This window comes from Cebidichthys violaceus, unplaced genomic scaffold (genome assembly GCF_023349555.1).
Source record: "Cebidichthys violaceus isolate CVI_PGR_0920_01 unplaced genomic scaffold, fCebVio1.0.p SCAF_7, whole genome shotgun sequence".
Taxonomy (NCBI): Eukaryota; Metazoa; Chordata; class Actinopteri; order Perciformes; family Stichaeidae; genus Cebidichthys; species Cebidichthys violaceus.
In genome coordinates this window covers 13,136,477-13,160,408 of record NW_027176927.1, presented here as the reverse complement: position 1 = coordinate 13,160,408, position 23,932 = coordinate 13,136,477, and the positions used below count along the sequence as shown (strand labels likewise).

Here is a 23,932-nt window from a genome sequence, read left to right as displayed (position 1 = left end):
GGCCTTCACCTCAGCTTTTATCATTGTGTTTGATAGTAATAGGCAGTAAAACTAGAGTGGAGTAACTGTACCCTGACATCACTTTACACATATTACACACTTATTGTGCGTTAGTCATAGCCAATAACTTTTTTATAAGATATTAGTTGAGTCAGAAATTCCAAATCAATTTAGGTTTATAGAAGATCAGTGCAGGTAAAATACTGAAAGAATTACATTTCCAAACATGTATTTCATACACACGAGAGGCCTGCTGTGTACAGGTAGGCACTCAGAGTCCCACAAATAGATGCACCTAATATCGATTTGTTCTGGAAAATAAAGTACAAATAAAAAAACATTGAGCAAGAAAGAGAAGACCTACCAGAAGTACTACCAAAAAAAAGTACTTTTTTCAGCAATTTCTGAATATTGTTGTCGACCAAAAAATCATTCAAACCCTTGTTGGATTGGATCTGGCTTATACTGTTTAAATGTGTGGTGTCTGGTAAGTTGATAATATACATTTTTTTTCAAAAATCAAATGATTTTTTCCCCCGATGATTGAAATGGTGTAAGAATAACTGTCCCCTCTGGGTTAATGACCTTTTGAGAACAGAGTCGGGCAAATGAACCTCCGTTGTATTAGCAGTCGGTCAAGGTTAAGTGTTATGGACCAGACATGGTGTCAAGCACAAGAGTTCAACGACCTGGGAAAAGTAGAACCAGAGGAAGAGCAAAAGTCAATATTTGGGGGAAAACCTTACCATGAAAGCAAACAGTCTTTCATTAGATATGTTGACACAATTATCTTCAAACTTATGTAATGATTGTCGTATTATTTATTATTTTAGTCTTAACTTGATAATGCTATTACAGTCAAGTGTCGTCATACATTTTAGAGTTGGTTTTAATTTAAATAAAAAAACAATTGTAAAGGCTAAGACCTCCTTTAGGTGCTAGCCATTACATCATGCTTCATCGGTTTCCCTTGCTTGATCTCAGAATACAGCAGTTGTTTCACTTATAGAATGAAGGACATTTTATTTTTACAGTCTTGGTGGAGATAAGCGTCTGTCCTCCGTGTCCGTCTCTGCCTGCTCCTAACGTCTATAAACACAAGTCTTATCGCAAGCATTTACAACTGTCAGCCTGCTTCATGAAGCTTGGGGGCTTTCTGAGGCTATTACAGGTCACTTTACTGAGAGGATCGCATTCTAGAAGATAACTTAAAATGTTTTTTTATCATGCATTCGAAGCAGAAGTCTGTTATGATTCAGTCACGTCTTACATGAATAATCACTGTAGTCGTGTATCATAATGAGATCACTCCAAGAAATAAAAGGAGGCTATGTAACCTATTCTGGATAATTCTGTGAAGGGATAAGTAAAGAGACTGATGAAGTAAAACAAACATTCGGTGACTGGTGCTGCCAGTAGTGTCTGGCTTGTAATTTCTTTATTGCAGTAATTTACTCTATGAATTGTCCTTGACCCTGCTGCTCTGTGGTTCAGGTCTTCCTCTGAAACCTCAATAACGATGCTTCCAGGCTTCTTGGCTTGTGCAGCAGGTGTCCCCACAAAAATATGATATGATATGTATCCTGTCACCTGTCTAATGTGGAAAACATTTAGTTGGTTCGTGGTGCTGAATGTCTAAACCGAAAGAACTTGTCATTGAAAAGGAGAAGTTTGTTTATTTCTCACAACAATAAAGTAAGCTCATTACCTTATCAGCCTCAAGCCTCCGTGCCAGGCACAGCGAAGATAACAAATTAGGGTAAACGTGTTTAAATGAGAACTGGAACATTGTACTGCCTGTTACAGACGCCATAAACTGGAATTCCTTTCTTTTATATGACCAACTTTGATTGTTTCAGAGTAAAAAAAGCTCTATCTATCTAATGTTATCACTGTACGAAATCTATCATTAACACAACTGAGGAGTTTCCAATGTAAAATGCACTTCAATCATGGGGCTTTTATACATTATGTTAACTAAATTGTCAACATTCAGTAATATCAGTCGGCTTATCAGTCAGCCAGCCACCTCAATTTTTGTTTTGTTATTATTAATGTGCATACTATACACAGATTTGTCCACCACTTTGGTCCAGATTGAAATATCTCACCATGTAGTATAGACACTTATGTTCCCCAGAGGATGAATCCTGCTGACTTTGCGGATAAAATAAAGTTTCCTTCAGTACCACAACAAAGTTGTGTTTTTTGTGTGTGAAATGTCTCATAATTGGATGGATTGCAATTCAATTTGGGACATACACTCATGTCCCTCTTAGGCTGAATTGTAATAACCTTAATGACTGACAAATCATACATTTCAACCTTAAATCTTAACTTTGATGTATACCTAATTACATTCTCATCAGCTGTACTTTGTGTTTAATGCTGATAACCAAATGTTAGCAAGCTAATATGCTAAACTAACATGGTGAAAATGGATTGAAAGAAATGTACTTGCTTAGCATCAGTAGATTAACATTTTCATTGTGAGTATGTCAGCATTATGACGTTAACGTTTAGTTCAAAGCAGCACTGTGTATAAGTACAGCCTCAAAGAGCTGCTAGCATGGGGATAAACTTGTAAGACTCAATGTGTTGACATGTTATGAGTAAAATACAGAAAGCATAAATTAACAATTAGCTGAATTATTGAAATTTTGTTTTTTAAATTAAAGATTATTTCTTCTTTGTCTCTGGTGTTTGGGGGGACTAATGGCCTCAGTAGTATTTCTAAAAGCCTGCATTTTAATTGATTTGATCAATATCAAAGGCAAACCAATAACAAAAAAAAGAGGGTGGGCAGTTGTCTACCACCGATTTAGGTTTTAAAAATTCCAGTCCTGTTCCGAGATCTGATACATTTATTTTAAAAACAAAAACAAAACAAAACTTGCTACACCTCATGAGGACGTAACTTACAGGTTAATGCCCTTGCTTTGGCTTCTTTCCAGCTCTCCAGGTGTGAGTTGGCAGTGTGCAGAGACACAGTGTGCGGCTAATTGCCTCTGCAGTCCTTGGTAGCTTGGTACTGCCTGGGTTAATGACACCGGCTACAAGATAAGGCCCAACCCTTTTGATTTCCAGGCGTTACTCCGCCAGCTCATTTTCATTGAGAAAAGCTTATCAGTTTCCCAGGGTTATTCCGTCAGTCACCTGGCAGAGTGCATGGTTGTTTTTCACAGAGTGTATTGACATTTCAAGGTCCACTTAGCAGGGTGGGTTGGCCTTATAAATACGGGGACACTGGAGGAAGCAGCAGTACTCACAAGCTCTTGCAGAGCCCATCCGTTGAGAGGTCTCTTACATTTAACTACATAGATCTCTACAGCCTATAAAAATGGATAACAGGTGTCATTGTGCAACCAACAGCGACATGCTTTCGAATCCTATCCTCTACAACATCCTGAGCCAAATGGATAACAGCAATCCAAGCCAAAACAGCTTCAACTACAATTCAATGACTCATAGATGCAACTGTGAGCTGCGACGGACCGTGTGCTTGAAAAGGCCATCTGAGATCTGCAAAGAAGCATCAGCAGTTCTGGTCAAAACTGTCCATTTCATGAAGAACTTACCTGCTTTCAACCAGATGCCAACAAACGACCAGTTCTCACTCCTCAAAAGCTGCTGGGCGCCGCTCTTTATTTTGGGTCTGGCCCAGGAGCAGGTGGACTTCGAGGTGACGGACACACCCGCCGACAGCATGCTGAAAAAGATTCTTCTAAATCGCCAGGAGAGATATGAGATGGAGAGGGAGCCGCCCACCATGGCCGGTGTCAGCAAACTCCAGTCCTGCCTCAAAAAGTTTTGGAGTTTGGATTTGAGTCCAAAGGAGTATGCATACCTCAAAGGGATCACAATATTTAATCCAGGTATGTATACATCTGATGTTGGATGTAGAAATAAAAACACTGCAAAAGCTGCACTGCATTGTACATGTATGTTTCAGTATTTAATTCCTTGTCTTTACATCCAACAGATGTCCCAGATTTAAAGGCAGCTCTGTTTGTTGAAGGCTTGCAACAGGAGGCTCAGCACGCCCTCAGTGAGGTGGTCCAGCTCCTTCACCCAGGGAACCAGGGGCGCTTTGCTCGAATCCTCCTCACAGCCTCCATGCTGCAGAGCATCACACCGAGCCTCATTGCTGAACTCTTCTTCCGGCCCGTGACGGGCCAGGCGGATCTGCTGGAGCTGTTGGTCGACATGCTCTTCTGCAGGTAGAAGAGGACAGGTGGACTCTGTGTGCTATAACTGTCCTGGAGAAGGTGGAATCCAATGATTTTCACTGTGGTGATGCAGAACCTATCGTTGACCAACCCAAGCAATGTTTTTTTCATGATATGGAGGAATGCCCGACAGTGGACTGCTAAAAAAAAAAAACACTTATAATAGCCAATAAAAACTGTGGGAATTGGTGAACAAGAGACTGTGAAGTACTTATATTCACATTGAAGCTCAGGTCTGAAAATCTTTTATCCGCTGAAGATTTGGCCTTCACATAAACAGAGGCTGTGCCCACTGTAAATATGCTGTATCTTATTTTGAGGGTCTTTTCTGTTTGCTTCAATGTTGTAAATAAATGCCGCAATACCAGAACATTTCAAATAAATATATTTTTGTACATGATCGTAACAGTGAAGACCCGTTTCATTCTTTTGAAAACACAGCAAGCCAGAGTATTTGTTTTAAGTACCAGGTGCTGCACCGGATATAGACACTCTGTTAAGAACATCTCCAACACAACAGGTCATTTGGCAGGTCCCACATTACTGACATGTTGTGCATCCAAGTATTGTTAAAGCCTCTTTATTTTAAATTCTTTTCAAGGCGCCAGAGTTACCAAACCTAGCAAATGTGTCACAGTGAATTCCCTGGATCTAACAGAGTTGTCTCTAAAAACACTGAAAATATGGGTGATTTGAAAAGTTGTTTCAATGAGTTGCAGCTTCAAAGAAGCATACACAAAAAGGGAGAATACATTGTAATGGGCCAAAAGTTTTTTTTTTGAAGTAACTTTTAAAATGTAAGGCTAACGCTTTGTTTAAACCCAGTAAGCGACACTCTGTCATTGTTAGTGTTGGATAAAACTTATTAGAAACCATATCTGATTCATGCATGCTGTGTTCACCTTCATGTTTTTCCAGACTGTGAAACCAAAGGGAAGTGTTGCATTTCATATCATTGGTGAGTATTTTTCTCTCTAGATTTCATAATCATGTGAACGTTTTATCACCTCACACCAAGCTAGAGAGACTGAGAAATGTAGGAAAGTAACCCCCCTTTCATGTTTCTATTGCGACCACAAATTAGTCGTTTCAGTAGGTGCTCTGTCTCCCTCTCATGGAAAACAGTGAAAACTACATGTTTACTCTGAGAAACTACAATCCCACAGAAGCATTCCCAAGCGAACTAAACCGGAGCCCCGATCTATTTGTCACATACACAAACGTTTAACAAAATAAAAGCACTACACAAAACAATTACTACAGTTTTCATGCACTTAAAGCAGATGAAATATGTTAAGGCTGAATCAACTATCCTAAAAACAAATCCCAGCGCACTGTTAACAATCTGTAGGCTAGATATTTGATATAGAACAAGCCCTCTGGATTCGTCCTGGCCTGTGGTATGCTAGTTGTGAAACAGTGAGCTTCTGCATGACACCTCATACAGGTAAAACAGGAATGTGCTGGCAGGGCCAGAGAGCCAGAGGAAATGGGGTTACATAGGGCGACTGCAGCACACCACAAACACTACAGGTTCAACATTTGACACAGAAAAATTTCAATTGAATTGCTCATTTGTTGTTCTCTGGGATTAGTTGAGTAGATTTGACATTTTTCACCTATTTTCACTATAAATTACATGGTTTCAAGAATGTTGGAGAATCTTTCTCTTGATGTCTTTCTGCCTTACTGTGCTGTTCAAAAACATTTCTAAAGTCTGCATTGTTTATCGTCTTTGGTGCTTATTATGTGCACATTGTTACATATTACTAAGTGGACAGCTGCAACTTCTTAAGGGCAAACTACTTCTAAGACTATAATATATACATTGTTGGTTCATATAGTTAAAATATGAACCAAAAACTTGAAATAAGTTCAGGTTAAATTTCTGATTTTGCGCACAGATTCTTCCCTTTGCAATAAATAACAAAGACAAACCCCAGGATTTTATTTCCTTTCTGTCAGAACCAGCCAAACGAGTTCTTTCTTTTGCTGAGGGCGGAAAAAGCCTTCCTGGCACAACATGGTGACCTCGGGGAGAAGGGCTTGACAACAATAATCCAAAGAGATACAGAGGAAAAGTAGCTAGTAGGATAAGATTTTTTAGCATGAATTTTTTGTAAGCTAAAATGAAAACTACATGAGTTCGGTATTTCCTTATTGAATGCACATGAAAAGGCATAAACAAGCTTTTTTAATTTTGTTAAAAACAGGACTTATCTGTGAATAAAAAAAAAAAAACTGTGGTCAATGCCACAAATGGTGTAAAAACCCAGAGAGTAACATTGACATCAAAATATGGCTTAACGATGCAGTTTTCAGGTCAAAACAAGCTTTCAAGGACTCTAAATAGCAGTAAGCCCATATATACACACGGCACATGCACAATGGCTTGCATAAACAATCACAGACAAGAATGAGGACGGTTACGTTACCATCAGTCTCTATCCTCTGGCCTCACTGCTGAGATTACATGGAGTGTAGTCATGTTTCTTTCTCCGAAAAACAACTTTAAACAAATTTGTGTGCATACAAATACATTGAAAAAAACGGCAATGTCTTTCCCTGTGTAAAGAAAACAACAACAACCAATTGTTTCCTCTTGATTTTTTTTTTTTGCTGGAGAGATAAAAAAAGTCCACAAATTTAAATGGCACTCCAATAGCAAACATGAGCCGGACCACTAAAAGCAGAAGTACCACCGCCCAGGGTAAAAGGTGCTCCACTCAGTAACAGTAACACATAAAAAAATAAAAATAATAGCAGAAGGATATCATTGTCCATCTACATCGCTTGTCAGTACAGGTACTTCTGTGTCTGTGTCACCCTTCAGAGCAGAAGAGGAGCGCCCGAAGAGTCTGTCTCGGTGTCATGATGGTAGGGCGAGTAGGCTGTGGCGGTGCTGGAGGAGTACGCTGTGAGAGAAGGAGCTTTATTTAATACACTGAAAAACAAAATCAAAGCCCTAACACGAAAAAAAAGGAGATACAGTAGAGGTTCTATTTCATGCACAAATGTAGAACCCGGGAACACCGACACGTTCCCAGGGCGCCATGTGAAAGTTGTGGAAACACAATGTGGTGTACCCTCATTCAAAAGACATGTAACAGGATACCCCGTCCTTTTAACCACCTCTCCGCAGAACCACAACAAAAAAAGAGGCTGCTGCGCGTTAATCCACCTGTAACCCAAGTCGTTCCCTAAAATTACACAATGAAAGCACGGGGACATTAACGTGGCAATATATTTAATGTGACTCGACCTGCTGCTGGGAGCAGGTGGTGTAGCGTGGCCGCTGAGCTGGAGGGGAGAATGAGGCAGATTGATGGGTGGGTATAAGGTGGCAGATGAGGGGGGGGGGGGGGGGGAGGAGGAGGAGGAGGCAGCTAATGAGCGAGAGATTGTAATATGCAGAGAAAAAGAGGGCAGGAATGTGGGGCTTTCTCTGGCTAAAGAGGGGTATGTTGCTGGAAAGTACAGCGAAAATGCCTGCAGCTGCAGCGGGTACAATGGTTTGGCAAAAGACCTGAGCCCCACACAGACAAATAAAGACCTCCATCTGCACAATGCATACAAATAATAACAAAATGTGCCTCATTATTAATTTGCACATTTAAATATTGTGCTAATAATAACATTTCTAACCACTAATCACACGCTTGTGCGCCCTGGGTGCTGACTGATTATGGCCCTCATCCACTCTTAAACCCTCACGCATGCATTCACATCAGCCCCAAACAAAGACTCACTTCTCCCGCTGTAATGTCTCATTTTCCTCGCCAGCTCGTCCGATGGCGTCTGCTCCGACACTTTCACCTCTGGAACTGGAGCATGGGACAAGAAAGACAAGAAGATGAGCGCAAGGCAGACAAGGAGCTTCAACAGTTCACTAATGCACTCTTAATTCGAGATTAATCCGGTCACCTCGGCTATTGTGCAACACGTCTTACGAGACGCCGTCTACATGCATCGACTTGCCTCAGACTAACCAATTTATTGTTAGGTCACTGCCGGGTGTATTAGTGCTACAAAAGCAGTGTTCCAACAGACACTATGAGTCATTTAGGGAAGACAAGATGAGATGATTGGTATATTTGGTATGTGGCAACCAGATGGTGGTGAAAAAAAAAAAAGGTTGTTGTGTGGCCTCTTATAAATATTCATACAGCAGTAATTAATGATGATGATTGGTGTAGTCTTACAGTCACTGCTGAATAAAGTGTTGGTCATGGTCTCGTTGCCACTGTCAGGGAGCGTCCCATCGCTCCTCCCATTGGGACGCTGTCCCGTCGACGGATGGCTCTTGTTCCTCTTGCCCTTTCGCGTGCTGATGCGGATGACCCCGTGCACGAGCTTGCACTCGGCCTCCTGCTCCTCCAGGTTGTAGTCCTGAGCGATGCTGTAGATGAGCTCGCTGATCTCGTTGGTCTTGCGGGAGAACGAGGAGTCAGAGGTGCACTTGGCCAGCTGGTCGATCTGGTGCAGGGCGTAAAGCTCCAGCAGCTTCTTGGTGATGAGCGAGTCAATGTCTGTGCCCGTGTCACTCAGGTCGTCCAAGTCATAGTCCTCGCGGGACAGCAGGCTGGTGTTGCTGACAGGCCGCTGGCTCTCCCCCTTGCCGGTTGTGCGCGTTCGTTTCGGGGCAGTGACCGGGTACCTCACCGTCTGACCCGCGATGCGCACGTCCGGGTAGCGGAAGCTGTCACTTGCGGGCAACTTGGAGGCTTTGGTAGACTTGCTGGACTCCAAAGGGACGCCACAGGTGGGATTGGTCACAGCCATGCCGTTGGGAGGGTGAGGCTCACTGCCTGCTTTTGGGGGGTGGTCCGTGGAGCTCTCGTTAACGGGCAGGCAGGGCTCCCGGCTGCCATAAAACCCACAGGACAGTACACAGCAGATAAGAGCCTTGCAGCCAGTCCAGCCCATGGAGGCACAGGAGCCACAGGCATGTCTGCTGGCAGGCGCGCTGTCCGCCGACCCGGGAATAAATCCTATAGTCTCTGAGCCTCGACCCGTACCGTTTCGCGGGTGGCCTCTGCTGCGTCCATACTTGTTCTCTGAATACCGGGTGTGGTCAGCGTGGTGCTCGTGCAGATGCTCCCCATGAGGATCCTTGTAGGCGTCTTGGCTGGCCGTGCTGTCCCTGGATATAGTCCGAGTGGGTCGGTACTTGTCTGCTCTGGAGCTGGAGACGTGGTGTTTGTGGTGGCGGGACGCCTGGGGAGCCCCTGTGCTGTGGCCAGGCATGGCTCAGAATACCTGGGACCTGGTGTGGGAGAGGCATGTTCAGAAATAATAACCAGGTGTAAACCTCCCCCCTTTTTTGTTGCCACACAGACTTGCAGCATTAAACGCACCATGACACATTAAAGCAGCCCGCGTTAAAAGAGAAACGTAGTAAACACCGGGAAGTCTGAGAATGTAATAAACCTGAGTGCATTAATTTGGACCATTTTGTCGCGCGTTCTCAAACCTTGTTTGGCCTAAAGTACGTGTGCAGGAAAAAACACATCAGACCAAAACTCATTCAACAATTAAACGTTTATAAATTTGACTTAGGAAACACGTCCACTTACCGCATAAGAGGAAACACTTGGTGGTTGTCTTTTTATCTCAGATAACTTGTTCAGCAAGCAAACCGCGGAAGTCTCACGGAGGAAAAACTTCTGCTAGCGCCTCAAACAGAGAAAGAAAGACGGATTTCGACCGCCCACAGACTTCCCGGTGACTTAACTTCCACAAAACAACACACTTTGCAAAACCTGAAGTCGGTTGCCTCGACCGAACGACGCGACACGGCTCATTCGCGTCGTCTACTTGTTTAATTTGTTGTAAAACTCTTGTTGGGTTGGTCTTGTGTTGCCGTGAGTCTCCCAATGTTTGGCTAATACCTGCGGCTACAGCTAATTCCAGATCCTTCACCCACCCACAGGTGAGTTGTGACGTCACGCGAGGCGGATATAAAAGCACAGAAGAAGGAAAGAGGAGGGAGACAACAACAAGAGGAACGTGGAATGAAAATAAAGAAAATAGTGAAATAGAAGACGAAGAAGGTAAAAATAAAAGCGAAGAAAACGGTTGAAAATCTGATCAAAACTGAAAACTGATCTTTCCATAGTCAGATTGGAATTTGGTACCATGTGATGCAACATAACAACTGATGGTGAAATTCAGCGTGGCAATGTGACAAGCGGTCTTTTTTTTGCACACATATGCAGTGAACACGCACACACACGCACGCACGCACGCACACACGAACACACACACACACACACACACACACACACACACACACACACACACACACACGCTAGGTCTGACATGCACACATGGGTGCACAGCTGCAGAGCCAGCAGGTGTTTTCCAAGCAATAGCTTTCATTCTGCCCTATTTTTCCCTCTATGGAAACACTTAATCACCCACTCTTTGAACTGAAATAGTGGGGCCACCTTACCTGGGGAAAAATATGTGTCTGTGTAGCGTGGTGTCTTGTGGTTGCACCGCAGTCACAATAAAGCAGGGGCACAAGAAAAGCATCAAAAGCTTATTTTATTTATAATTCATGTAAATACAAGTTGCATATCATACAGTAGATTTAACGTCTATTCTTTTGAATATTACTGTACTACAGGTCACATTCTGGCACAATAAAGATTATGGTAAATTGAATTCAAGGATTAATCTTATTAAATAAAACTGACTAGGTGTCTATAGGTTAAAGTTTATTAGGTCTACATACATTTGTCATGCCATTAAGATACCATTTATGTCTTTTATGTTTCTGGCGGTCTTCTGCAGTATGTTAAGATATTTAAAATCATGATACTACCAAAAAGCTAAGAAACCACAGCTGACAAAAACTGAGACGTATAGACTGTCGAATATATTTTCAATGTAGCCTATGTATTATATTTTTAGAAAATGTCTGATAAACATACAATATTAAAGTCAATTTACAGATACAAGTGCCTGGAAAACACAAAGGCACTTTTAAGGTTTATCTGTTATAACTGCAGGATGTAGAGGAAGCTCAAAAACATCGTAAATCTACCAGCAAACTAACTATTCACATCTCCATCCTCCTCAAATGCTTCTAGTTTTATGAGAAGATCATAGGTTCACAGGCGGAGAGGTTGTCAGCTGTTTGACCTGTGTGTCTGCAGGAAGCTTGACAATACAAGTGTCACTTGGCAGCTGGTGTGGCAGCGCTAATCCTAAATTCCCTCGCGCCCGGCTGCCACCGTTCTCTGCTGAAATGTGCCCCAGCCGAGGGTCCGAGTCAATCTCAAATCGGTAGTGATATCCCTCCAGGATATCCCGACATGCGTCTCTCATTTCAATGATCCACTTCTTCATACCATTGCGATTCAGGTAGAGCACAAAGAGAAAGACCATGCCCACCAACCCCAGCACCAGCCCGAGGAAGACATAGGATGTCTGCAGGGTGAGGTCAGCCACCTCTGCTTGGACTGGATCAACACATCCGATGGCATGGACGCCGAGCCCTCGCAGCCGGGTGTCACTTAGCCCTCTTGGTGAGGCGCACTTTACAGCATCCACGTCCACCTGAGCTCTTGATTCGTTCAGCCAGGCCACAAAATGACTGATCTCGCAGGAGCAGGTGTAGGGGTTGTCCCCAAGAAGGATTCTGATGTTCCCAAGCTTCTCCAGCTCTTGTAGAGCATCAGCCCCGAATGTACTGAAGACGTTGCGCGTAAGGTCCAGCAGCTCCAGGCGGTTCATACCAGAGAAGGTTCCGCCGTAGACAGCCACCAGAGAGTTGTTGGTGAGGAAGAGCTGCTGCAGGTTGGGAAGGTGGGAGAACATCCCAGGCGGCAGCAGGGCGAGGTGGTTCCTAGAGAGGTCGAGGCGGAGGAGCCCCCTGAGGTCACCCCAGCGCAGAGCCGTGGCGAGGTCCGTCAGGGCGGTGAAGTTGTGCAGCGAGCGGCTCAGGTTGAGCTCCTGAAGGGGACCGCCAGGTATGCTGAGAGCTTCGGGGTGAATGAGGGCCAGTTGGTTCTCACTGAGGTCTAGGAAGCGCAGGTTGATGAGGACAGAGAAGCTGTGGGACGCCATCTCTGTAATCCTGTGAAGATGACGAACACTGTAACATCTGTCCTGAGACATTTAGCAGTACTTCCATGCTTGGACACAACTCACTGTACTGTCAGAGTAAACAAATAAAAAAAAAAACACATTCAGGGAAATAAACATTATTTGAGTTATTTATTAGATACATATGAAGAAGGTTTGTCATATTATCCAAATATGGCTCAATATACATGAATGAAACAAAAAAAACAACATTTGACATTCTCACCTATTATTGCTTAAAATGATGTTGGTGACATTCTCCATATCTGTAAAGGAATCAGGTCCAATCTGGTGAATATTATTTCCTGTGATGATGACAGTCTTGGTATATCCTGGAATACTTTGTGGCACCATGAGGAGATCCTTAGAAACACATTTTACCGTGCGAGTGACAGCAAAACACTCGCAGCCAAAAGGACACTCCATGCACTGGTGCGGTGCACAGAGAAGGACTCCCAAAAACACCCGGACAGCAAAAACACACATCTCTAAATTATACTCAATTCAACATACAGATTAAAACAACTCACTCCATGTGAATGAACAAGTCAAATTGTAAACAGAGCTTTTCTTCTTACTAACTAAGCAATAGCTGCAGAGGCGACAAAGAGAGCTCCAGCATCAACCCCTCCTCATCTGCTCCTCTCTGGAAATAAAGGTTCCCGTAAACTGATGGTAGTTCATATCACGCAGTCTGCTGGATGAAAAAGTTGCGTGGTTCCCTTAAAGGTGCAGAGGATGATTAGGGCATCCACAGCCTGTGACCTACACCAGTCTGCCAGGGGAGTCTTCAGCTTTATAGCACATCCACCAATAAGGTTACAGAAACAGAAATATCAAACTGATACAATAATTAATAATACTCTTTTGGGCACATAGCATCAAAAACAAAATAGTGAAATAAATAATACATAATGTAATGTAGAATTGTTTATAATTAGAGCTTTAGTAACATTCCAACATTGGGGTTTTACAGTTACAATGCATTTAAATTCTGACTGGAGAGAAACAAATAATGCACTTATGTTAAAGAAAACACTTCTCATGTTTGTCTTTATACACCAGAGTAAAGAGGGTTGAATTTCACGTGTGTCCTACATCATTTCTATCTTTGGTAGCGGCTCATATCTCTTGGACGAATAATTGATGAATACTTTCAGCATTAAGATATCTTGATCTATTCGGTAGTGATTAATTACTGAAATGTACATTAGCCAGCGCGGAAACACATTCATCACTGCTATTCTTGGAAAAAAAGTACATCTCTGGATTTAAGAGTATTGCTCCACTGTGGCATAATACTCGTATAATTCTTAATAAGCAAAACACAAGCACAGAACCCACTGTGTGAAAATCAGTGATGGTGAATTTTGAAGATATTGTAGCTTATTCACCATTAAAACATCATTTTGATTTCAAAACTGAAAACAAACCAGGGTTTGCCCTTAAATGCCCTCCTAGAGCCTACATCACGAACACACAACAAAGTCCTTCATTTGTAATGTTCTGTACAAATACACGTCAACAGACAATAACAATATATAGAGTATAACCAAAGTCTATGAGTCATCCCGTTGAACTTCTCGCTCCACTACTGGAGGTTGAATGTTAGGATGAACGTGCCGAGGACTCCGCAGAGCATGAAGAAGGGCAGCCAGGTCTTGAGGAACGCAGCCCAGCTGGAGGATACAGAGAGGGTAACATGTTAAGTGTAATCATTAACACGACACACAAGGACATGTGAGGTGTGTTGGAGTATCACATGGTCCAATCTCTTTACTCCCTGAGGCCCACAGCTCCTCTCTCTCTCTCCACCTATGAATGCACCCCAGCCTGCGTCCTACTGTCCTTTCCACCCAGCCGGTGCAGGGAGCCCCACCGGTGAGGTGACCGTCAGCGGTGGAGCCACAGAGGGGAGCGCCGCTGTCAGTGATGAATTACACGACTCCCCTTCTGTTTCAAAGAGTGCTGGGAGTGTATGTGCAGAGGCAGCACAAACAGCGGGGTCTCAATGTGGGTCAGAGGAGAATAATGAGGGGTTCTCAGAGCCATATGTCTCTTAATGCTCACTAGCATCCAGCAGCAGAGCAATGTAAAACCACTGCGTACATGTTAGTGATGAAGATGCTTCAGGTGTGTTTGGCCCAGAGCTGTTTGCAAACCATATTTTCCCTCATGTTTGCGTGTGATTCTACGACTGCTTCTTCTCTCTTCTTTGTGTATACGCCGCCTTCTGCATGTCCGTCTGTCCTGGAAGAGGAACCCTACACGTGTCGCTATCTTTCCACAATAAAATGTCCCCATCTAAAGAGGGTGTCTAGGGGTAGAGGCTATCTGTCGTTGTAGAGGGAATACATTTTACAGATGGTGGAAGCACTTTGAGGCTAATTTGTGATTTGTAATATAACATTGACTTGATTTTACCAAACCCATGTGACCAACAAAAAAACAGAAAGAATGTTGGACATAGACATGTTTCCAGCTGTAATGAGATCCCAAAGTGGATAAAACATTAGTTGGTGGTTCAATCACAGGCTGCTTCTGTCCACACGTCCATGACCAAGACATTCAACCCCCAAAAGTGTCTGACAAATAACTGTAATATAGTAATAATGTCATGGGCGCTACATCTGATAAATGTTAACAAAGTATAAAGATAAAATGATATGGTTTTCAAATCTTACTACCCAATATAGCATTGCACTGCATACCAACTAAACTTGTGATAGGAAAAGAAGAGCCCACTATCATGCGTGAACAGAGAAACAGGTTAAATATATACTCTATGAGATGCTAACCTGGAAGTGTGGCTGGTTCTATATGTGAACAGTATTCACGGTATTACCAATACTTACTTCACATGTTTTCCACGAATAAGAGACAGCGCGCACAGGTTCATCATGTTCCAAGACGTGCTGTTGTCGTAGTGCATAAGGTTGAGGGCCATGGCAACGTGGGAATGGCAGTTATCTAAGCACAGATTGTGCTTCAACAAAACAGAAAAAGTAGTTATTACAATATGACTAATAATGCGGAAACACGTGTGTCACAAGTCCTAAATATTGTCTTACCGGCCTACATTTGTACTCCTCAGAGGCGTCATGCACTGCTTTGTCCCATGTAGCAGCACCAGTGCCACAAACTTTGTCCACATCGAGCTTCCAATACCTGCAATATTATTAACCAATATGTTCACTTAAATGTGTGATTAGGTAAAAATTACACAATATATTGATCAATACTTACTTTGTTGGTCTACCAAAGCCCATGTTGTCTTCCTGAAAAAAGAGACACATTTTGAGTTATTGAATAAATCATACATCTATGCTTGAAGTTATTGTGGAATTCAGACATGGCTGCAACTCCCATTCATTAACAATTCAGCAGCTGTACTCTGCACGTCAGCATGACATCTCAGATTAAAGGTTCTCTCATCTCTCGTCTGATACATGAGAAGAAACTACCGTTTGTAGCTGATCATTTCATATCATTTAAGTTTTTAAAAACAGCAACAAAACAAAAATAAATACTCACCGAGACAAAGTATGACCCTGCAAAATCTCGTATGATTCCAGAAGAGGTGCATATACCCATGTGACCGATGAAGGGGAGCACCCACCTGCAGGATGCAACCAACAGATAGCAATACATCGATATCCCTTTATTGTGAATCACAATACACATACAACACATTACAATCGAGTACATTCAATGCAGTCATTTACTGAAAGGAAATAGATAACATGAGGTTTAACCTGCGGCTAACATAAACCTGCTTCATTTCATTTGACGTTAGCAAAATAATAACAATGCTGTAACATCCCACGATAAGCCTGCAACAACAACAACATGTGTTAGCTTCTTACGATAAAATAGGAATAGGCGTCCAGACAATGCAGTAGGGGTAGCGGCTGTTTTTCTTGTCGCCTTTCAAGAAGTCTCCGTGGTAATTCATCATGATCTCGGTCTCGTCTACCTCCGCCATCACTGCCTGGAGTGACACGAGACGGCAGTGACGCAGAGCCGGCGCCAGGCGGCGTGGGAGCGGCAGCGTGCAGTCGAAGCCTCCGCAGCAGAACCAGCTGTCGGTCGGTGAACGCAACACCAACCATCGGTCCGTGAACACAACACGGTTTATTTGTGCGCATGCAGTACTTGTTTACCACGTACAGCGAGGTTTTAAGCATTTCTAATTAGGCTATTTGTTGTATGATTATTCATAAAGACAATGTCTGAAATGCACCAAGGACAAGAGCTATCAGTTATTACTGCAAGGAACACAGTATAAATGGATACTTTATAATGTTGAATGTGCTCGTGTGTTGTTTTTGGCTCCCAAACTCAGGCTCAGTCAGCCATGAGCTTTATCACTGTAACCACCACTACTATCAAAGCTGGGTCACCTCATTACTGCGCAGTATATGGGGCAGAAGATGCACTCCTAACTACTCATGGACTGTCCTCATATTTGTTGCCCAACAGTCAGCATAAGCAGGGAGCAGAGCAGACACTGATGAATGAGCAGGGTATCAGAGTCTCACCTACAGTACATCTTTCCAGCCTAGTTAATAATGTGTCAGTCCTGCTGTATCTGTTGTGTAACTGTTATACTTAAAGGACAAACAATTAATCATTAGTATTATCATTTCAAGAAAAAAAGAAAGTAAGACAATACAGGCACGGTGTTCAATCATTTTATTCTTTACTTTGTTTGCAACAAAGGTTATCACAGAATTCCTCAAAGAAAAAACATCTCAAATGAATAAACAAAGTAAAACACATGGAAGCCGAGTGTTGCATGTGGTTGAGGACCCTTTACTTAATATTGACCCTATTTTGGGGCAAAGACGACCCAATGAACTGTTCTCTGAGCAACAGATAGATGGCTCTGTGTCCTATTGTGCCTAAAACTATAGGCAGGGAAGCCTCATGCAAGCAGGACTCAACACCTGACTGCAGCAGAGGACTATTGCTAGAGCCACGCAGCTAGCTAGCTAGCCACAAAAATATTTAGCGCCCCATTGCCATATGTGAAAACTTTAAAATAAATTTGCCAAACAACATTTGCAATTAATAGGACTTTATTTATAACAAAAAAATGTATTAGAAAGTTTTTTTTTCCTTTTTTCTTTTCTTTTTTTTAAACAAATGTTTCTCTTTAGATATCTTGTTGATCTTGTCAACAATCTATTGTAGTAAAACCTTTTGACTAAAAGGAGTACAGAATGGCAAAAGTATGTTTCAAGGAAACAAAGAAAGCAGACATTATTCCTTGGCCATTGAAATGACAACCTTTGGCAGAAGAAACCACTTGTTCTTTCTGACAGGTATAAACTAAACAGGGCTTATAAATACATTTCACTGGAGCAACAATTCATTCTAGGCTTCCTGTGAACAAAACTCCGAAACATAAACACTGAAAACATGATAGAGTCTAACTCAGAATGAATGACTCGGGTGTGGAGCCTTTCTGACATGAGCGAGCCCTAAGACTCTGAGCTCCGACTTTTAGAGCTGACAGGAGATGCGACAAAGCACTGTCTTCTAGTCTGTGATCCGATCCTCCATGGAGGATGCTGCGACTGTGTGGCCACACCGACCTGAAAATAGGTCGTCCGAGCGCAGGCCTGTTTGTGCGTCTCTCCAACGTAAACCTGAGGAGGGATAAGTGCCGAACTCCTCTTTCTTCTTCGTGAGAAACTGGGGAGTGACGTGGAAGGTGCTCTCCTCAAAAGGTGCTCCCCCCCCCCCCCCGTGGAGGGAGAGACTGAGGTTGGTGCTTTGAAGGGGGCGAGATGGGTGTCTTCTCCACCCTCCATGAATTCCTCTCCCCAAAGTGGTCTCCACCAGTCCTCTCTTTGGACAGGGGAGGGTGATGCATAGTGCAGAGATGTGACATGGCATTCACTCAATGTTTCTGTCAGATTGGGGAGGGGGGGGAAATAAAGATTCAAACGGGAGCTGGGAGAGAGCTTTGCTTCCTACATCCATGCTCTAGAATGGCGGTTTGCTTAGCTTGGCCGACACTGCACTTGTCCCTCTGAGCTGTCTTCGTCATCCGAGCCATCTGGGCCGACGCCACGCAGGCCTGTGATGCGATAGCCCATGTTGAGCAGCATCACCTCCAGGGGATCGGCGTTCATGCGCCGCTGGTTCGCCTGAGCAGCGCTCTCCATGTCCTCCACCACTCGCCCGTTCTCTGTCTCTGTCTGTGTTATAGAGCGCAGTAGAGGGGAGGAGAAAGTGTCACGGTAAGAAAGGGAGACAGAATCAGCTGTAATCATGACACACACACTCTGTGCCCCAACTTTTGTCAAAATATGACAAAATGCATTTATAAATCCGTTTCAGTTGTTTACCTCTGGTCGAGGGTTCCACAATCGAACCACAGGGTCGATTCCACTCGTAGCCAGGAAGCAGTAGTTGGGGTGGGGCTGCAGGCAGTTGACTATGGACTCATCCCCCTGCAGGATCCTCACCAGATTGGTGGTCTCCTTTTCCCAGATGAAGAAGGAGCCGTCGTCTGAGCCGCTGACAATGTACTGGCCTTTGCTGTAGAGAAAGAGAAACCACACAGACTTGCCTGACGAGCCATGTTCATGGGACATGTCGTTGAAATCACATTTGGAAATTGTGCAACCGCGTTACTTTACCGCTTTACTGATCTCTGGCTTTAGCTACAGAGCTTGTGACTGCCCACTAGTGAGATCTACTGACCTTCCAAAGAAGTTGGCCTCTTTGATGTCGGTGGTGGTGTTGCAGTGACCACAGTATCTGTGCTTGTAGTCAAAGCTGCGCTCTCTCAGCACCAACTCATCTTCAGGGATGGACTCCTTCCGATTGAAGGAGTGGAATCGAATGGAGCTGTTAGCTTTCTTATCTTCTGCTGGTGAGGGCGTAAAAAAAAAAAAAAAAAAATCATAGTTATAACCACAAAGTCAATCAGTTACATTTACAAATAAACAAAAGCTTTCTGTTACTCTTGATATGCCAAGTACCAGTTCACTCTTTTCTACCTGTTTCTGTCTTGGTGAAGAGAGCCGCCTTGATATCTTTATCCAAGGAATCACAGGCACTACTTTGTGCCTGCTCTGGAAACTTTCCTTTGAAATCATCGAGACACTCAAGAGCTTCAGACACATACTTCAGCTCAAACAGACAGCGTGCCAGCCTGAAATGAGCCTTCAGATGACCGGGGTTTAGAGTCAGAGCCTTCAGGCAGTCCCTGAGGGCGTCATAATGGTCCCCGTCCCTGCGAATCACACACGTCAACAAACACTTGATAACTGCTTTAATAACAGCGTTCAGAAGATGATCATCTCTGTGTAGGGATACAAAGAGGCTTACCACTTGCGTTTCATGTATGCTGCTGCCCGGTTCCCATACAGCATGGCGTTGCAGCTGGCCTGATGAATGCCTAAACTGTACAGCTGGATAGCCTGCGTCCACTGCTGCCGTGCAAACGCATCATTAGCTTGTTGCTTTATCGTCTCCACGTGAGCGGGGAGCTCAGTAGAACTAAAAAAAACAGAGCAGAGGAAACATAACTCAAGTGTGTGCATGCTCAGACCTTCAAACAGCCAATCGGTGTAGAAAAAATGATCACTGATTGCTTCAACAGACAAACCTCGAACGCATCTTGCTTCCGGCAATTCGAATATGGCTGGTTGGCAAGAAAATTCCATTTGAAACGCCATTGGTTGTTTTTCCGTTCTGTACGTCTCCTAAGGAAGCCAAAGTTTCAGAAACCACAAACATCTAGAGATACGGTACTTTGTGTATCTTTATGAGGGACCACTCAAGCTCTGTTGTGAATATATAACACACGGACCTACCTGTTGATGACTGGCACTTTTTTGGGAGTAAGAAGGTGTATGGCTTCTGTTTGAATGTCAAGTCAAACAGATACACCTAGAAGAACCATCAAAATAAACAAACAAAGCAAATGTTTAAATGCTGAAACAGAAATAAATACCTCCCTCTCACCATTGCTTGTTTGCTCTGAGAAGCATTACCTGTTCACCGCCCATGTTAACTAGTAGCTCAGTGCCATCGGGGCTGAAGGTGACATAGGTGGCCACCAGAACCCTCAGGCGATTATTGTAGTCTGGGAGTTTCACTGGCAGGTGCCCTGAAGCATTAAAGCATGAACAGAACGTAGTGTTATTCAACCACATCCTGCAGAGTCGCTTTCAAACTGACCATTTCTTCATGTCATCACTATATAATTAGAATACAAATGTATCTATGACATAAATTTGATACCAGACAATTAAATATGTGCACCTGCAACATAATACTGCCCAGCTCCGTCTGGGATGGGCTTCTGCCTTTCACAGAATGTGTGCACAGCTGCTGATGTGCTCTGACTTACAGATTTTCTGAAAAAAATAATAATAAACTTGGTTAAACCCAGTTGTGTGCATGTGTATGCCAATACCTGGGATGGGGAATTTACCACATTTGAGTTGTCGTTGAATAATTATTACCATAGAATGACATCAGACACTTGACCAACCTGTAGTTGTTAATCATCCTTATGTCATAAAGGCGAACAAAAGGCCCGTTGGCTCCCACCACCATGTAGTTGTTGTCCCGTGGGTTGACCGCTAGACACTTGGCCTCAACCAGCTGACCGCAGAACTCCGTCAGGTCAATCAGCACCTCCGAGCGCTTACTGCTCTCCCTCAAGTCGTATTGTCTGCAGTAAACAAGGAGAAAGTAATCACTTTAGGCATGGGACATCTTTTTGACTTTTGTTAAAGCACAACACGTGGTTTAATTCTGACCTGATGATGCCATCCTCCGCAGCACTCCAGAAGGTGTTGGGCCACATGGGCGCCGTGGCAATGCGTTTCACTCTGTTTGTATGATCAGAAAACATATGGATGGTTTCCTTCACACTCAGGTCGTGCACGTGGACCTTTGTGTCGGCCGCACCCGTTATCAAAATTCTGTCCCCCGAGTGAGGGAGGAACTGTACGGGCAAACAAAACAAAACACGAGAATTAATTGATAAGCACAGACAAAATGTTTCACAATGGCTTGAACGGCTTCAACATAGAACGATGTACAAAGACTGCTTTCAATCAAACAACAAGCCACTCATTAAATGGCCAACAGTGCCACCTAATGTACAGGAAGGGCATTTGTATTATAGAGAGACATTGTTAATGACTAAAGAAAGAGTAAGGTGAAGCTGAGCAATGTCTTACCAGCAGAGAACTTTAGCACATGACTTCCAGATACATTTTAATTGCATTATGATTAGATTATCTATGGAAATGTAGCCACTGTAAATGATGCCACCCAAATTTCCCTCTTGCCATTCAATACAGCAATCTTTACCTTACCTTTACAGAGAATATATTTGCTGCATGACCTGTGTGCATAGTTGTAAGCTTCTTGTGTCTGAATGGATCCCAGATGATGGCATGTTGATCATCTGAGCCCGAGGCCAGTAAACTGAGAAGCAGAAAAAAATCACCAGGACAAGTCAAGCTACATTTGATTAGGCTCTTTACTACTAATGCCATTTAAAACCGTACACTGTGAAGCAGTTAGGATGTGCAATAGAGACCTCACTGTCTACTCTTACTACCTGTAGACCTTGGGGCGAGGCTTTAGGTCTAATACAACTGGAATTGTATTAGACCTAAAGCAAACTGGAGCTGAATCTATTGCTGGCTGTTTTTTCTTGGCATTTTTCCACCAAAACGGAAATCATTTATTTTAGGGATTCAAATCAATTTACGGTGTCAAGTGTGAGGCAATAACTAACTGCTTAAAAAGCAATTTTTTAGAGGCATACGAATTCCATAACAGAGTAGTGAGTGAGACATGGTGGCGCTGCAGAACAGCATACTCATTATTTAGGCATACACCTCAGCCGTAATAGGCCTTTATGATATATACAGTGTGTACCTAGTACTTTATACATATGTAATAGACCTAACGATAAGACTATAGTTATATAATGTTCTAAAGCAGGCAGTGATCCGAGTTTGGAGACTGTAATTGTACTTAAGGTGCAATTTACAAGACTTACTCTCCTTGTTCATTCCATTCCAAACAGTTCACACAGCCAGTATGGCCCTGTTGAGACAGACGGTATAAACTGTAAGTTATGATAATGCACAGACATATTGATATCTCTCTCACGCACACACACACACACACACACACACACACACACACACACACACACACACACACACACACACACACACACACACACACCTGGAGCTCAGCCTCCAGTCCAAGTCTTTTGATGAAAGGGTCAGTCACATGATAGGACCTTTGGAAGCCTGCTGCTCTCTTGTCCTGAAGACACGAGTCAAAGTCTCCATCAGTACATAAGAAATTATCCACACAAAAATGTAAACAATCATATATGTCGAGGAGTCTTTTTAAAGGTTAGCCCAACCACGATCACTTCTTTATCTGAGAAACAAATTGTCAGTTCGTCCCAATATGTTCTGCCATTTGTTGACTCACTCTGATCTGCCGGTGCAGGATGTCTCTGGTGATGTTGACAGTAGTCATGGTGGCCTCACCACAGAACATAAATAAGGGTCTGGATGTTCCAGGGGGTCAGAGCTCAGATGACATTTAATCTATTTCCCCCGAGAATAATCTGTAGATATGTTGAAAACATGAAGATATGAAGGTTAAATAACACAGGAACACTTACAGTGATTTTACGTTACGTTAATGTCAGTTATAGAACAAAGGTAAAGACAAGGTGGTAAACAATTTGAATTAGACACTCATTATGGGTTATTTAAATACAGCTTCAACACAAGCATGTCACATAAGGTTAGCTGGACTACAGACTACAAACACAGAGGGGTCTTCTCCCGTCAACGAACACCTACAAGGCGAGTTTATAAGCTAACTAGCAAATATTAGCGATGCATCTCTGTCAGTATTATAATTGGCTGATTGTTTAGCAAAATACTGACAATTATTTACCGTTAAGGCGCTGTTAGCCTGCACGAATCGTTAGCTACCTATGCAGCGGGCCTCAGAGACCTGTCGCTGACCAAGTAGCTGCCGTTAGCGTGTTTGCGTTACCTTTGCTAGCTAAACAAATCGTCCACTTCATGAAACGTTCACATTTGCAACGCTTTAATTGCAATTCACGACTGCTAAAGCAATCTCACCGCTCTCCTTGAACTTAAAAGGCTCCTGTCAAGAAATGTCCATTTAATCGAATTGATAAATCACACTCTACGTGAGTTTGTTGACAGGGTAATACCTTCTCTGACATGAGCACAACCCTCATCGCACTGCATATCACGCAACTTTGCTACGTGAGCTAAAACAGATCAATCATTTCCGGTCCGTGTGTACTTCAGAATAAAAGCCGCTACAAACTAAGGCATATATTAACGATTTATAACAGCACAGAAGGCAAACAAAAGCAATTGAGCTACAACAACTACACGGTCTATAGAGGACTTTATATGATAATAGATTATAATAACTTTAGAACAAAAAATTGTAAAAGCAAGTAAGTTAGCACCAGACTTGATGGATGAATAATATACATTTTAACAGAGTTTGGGGGATTAACATCAAGGTGAATACTGTACACAGAAGAGAAA

The 23,932-nt window shown here is 43.0% G+C and overlaps 5 protein-coding genes across 10 annotated transcripts; 1 reads left to right on the top strand and 4 right to left on the bottom strand.

The window, feature by feature from the left end:
- Window positions 1-3,264: 3,264 nt before the first annotated feature.
- nr0b2a (nuclear receptor subfamily 0, group B, member 2a) lies at window positions 3,265-4,635 on the top strand. Its single transcript, XM_068735719.1, has 2 exons — window positions 3,265-3,875; window positions 3,983-4,635. Exons 1-2 carry the CDS (start codon window positions 3,341-3,343, stop codon window positions 4,222-4,224), a joined length of 777 nt encoding a protein of 258 aa, XP_068591820.1. The 5' UTR covers window positions 3,265-3,340; the 3' UTR covers window positions 4,225-4,635.
- A 1,518-nt stretch (window positions 4,636-6,153) lies between these two features.
- kdf1a (keratinocyte differentiation factor 1a) lies at window positions 6,154-10,127 on the bottom strand. Its single transcript, XM_068735746.1, has 4 exons — window positions 9,806-10,127; window positions 8,432-9,495; window positions 7,979-8,053; window positions 6,154-7,144 (listed from the first exon to the last, which is right to left on the bottom strand). Exons 2-4 carry the CDS (start codon window positions 9,474-9,476, stop codon window positions 7,059-7,061), a joined length of 1,206 nt encoding a protein of 401 aa, XP_068591847.1. The 5' UTR covers window positions 9,477-9,495; window positions 9,806-10,127; the 3' UTR covers window positions 6,154-7,058.
- A 1,006-nt stretch (window positions 10,128-11,133) lies between these two features.
- On the bottom strand, window positions 11,134-12,815 carry LOC137891677 (trophoblast glycoprotein-like). Its single transcript, XM_068736410.1, has 2 exons — window positions 12,550-12,815; window positions 11,134-12,315 (listed from the first exon to the last, which is right to left on the bottom strand). Exons 1-2 carry the CDS (start codon window positions 12,807-12,809, stop codon window positions 11,340-11,342), a joined length of 1,236 nt encoding a protein of 411 aa, XP_068592511.1. The 5' UTR covers window positions 12,810-12,815; the 3' UTR covers window positions 11,134-11,339.
- A 19-nt stretch (window positions 12,816-12,834) lies between these two features.
- On the bottom strand, window positions 12,835-16,332 carry LOC137891678 (transmembrane protein 222-like). Its single transcript, XM_068736411.1, has 6 exons — window positions 16,190-16,332; window positions 15,858-15,942; window positions 15,570-15,601; window positions 15,395-15,491; window positions 15,179-15,309; window positions 12,835-14,002 (listed from the first exon to the last, which is right to left on the bottom strand). The coding sequence occupies exons 1-6, from the start codon at window positions 16,306-16,308 to the stop codon at window positions 13,915-13,917; spliced, it is 552 nt and encodes a 183-aa protein (XP_068592512.1). The 5' UTR covers window positions 16,309-16,332; the 3' UTR covers window positions 12,835-13,914.
- A 669-nt stretch (window positions 16,333-17,001) lies between these two features.
- wdtc1 (WD and tetratricopeptide repeats 1) lies at window positions 17,002-23,673 on the bottom strand. 6 transcript variants are annotated; one of them, XM_068736045.1, is made up of 16 exons: window positions 23,584-23,673; window positions 22,821-22,959; window positions 22,563-22,646; window positions 22,372-22,418; window positions 21,677-21,788; window positions 21,113-21,300; window positions 20,842-21,024; window positions 20,610-20,704; window positions 20,339-20,454; window positions 20,159-20,234; window positions 19,951-20,047; window positions 19,671-19,841; window positions 19,340-19,575; window positions 19,041-19,209; window positions 18,683-18,875; window positions 17,002-18,532 (listed from the first exon to the last, which is right to left on the bottom strand). In XM_068736045.1, exons 2-16 carry the CDS (start codon window positions 22,887-22,889, stop codon window positions 18,335-18,337), a joined length of 2,034 nt encoding a protein of 677 aa, XP_068592146.1. In that variant the 5' UTR covers window positions 22,890-22,959; window positions 23,584-23,673; the 3' UTR covers window positions 17,002-18,334. The 6 variants fall into 6 exon arrangements, with proteins under 6 accessions (XP_068592146.1, XP_068592143.1, XP_068592147.1 ...); XM_068736042.1 differs by having other exon boundaries at window positions 23,298-23,620; XM_068736046.1 differs by having other exon boundaries at window positions 19,041-19,206; window positions 23,298-23,620.
- Window positions 23,674-23,932: the final 259 nt, after the last annotated feature.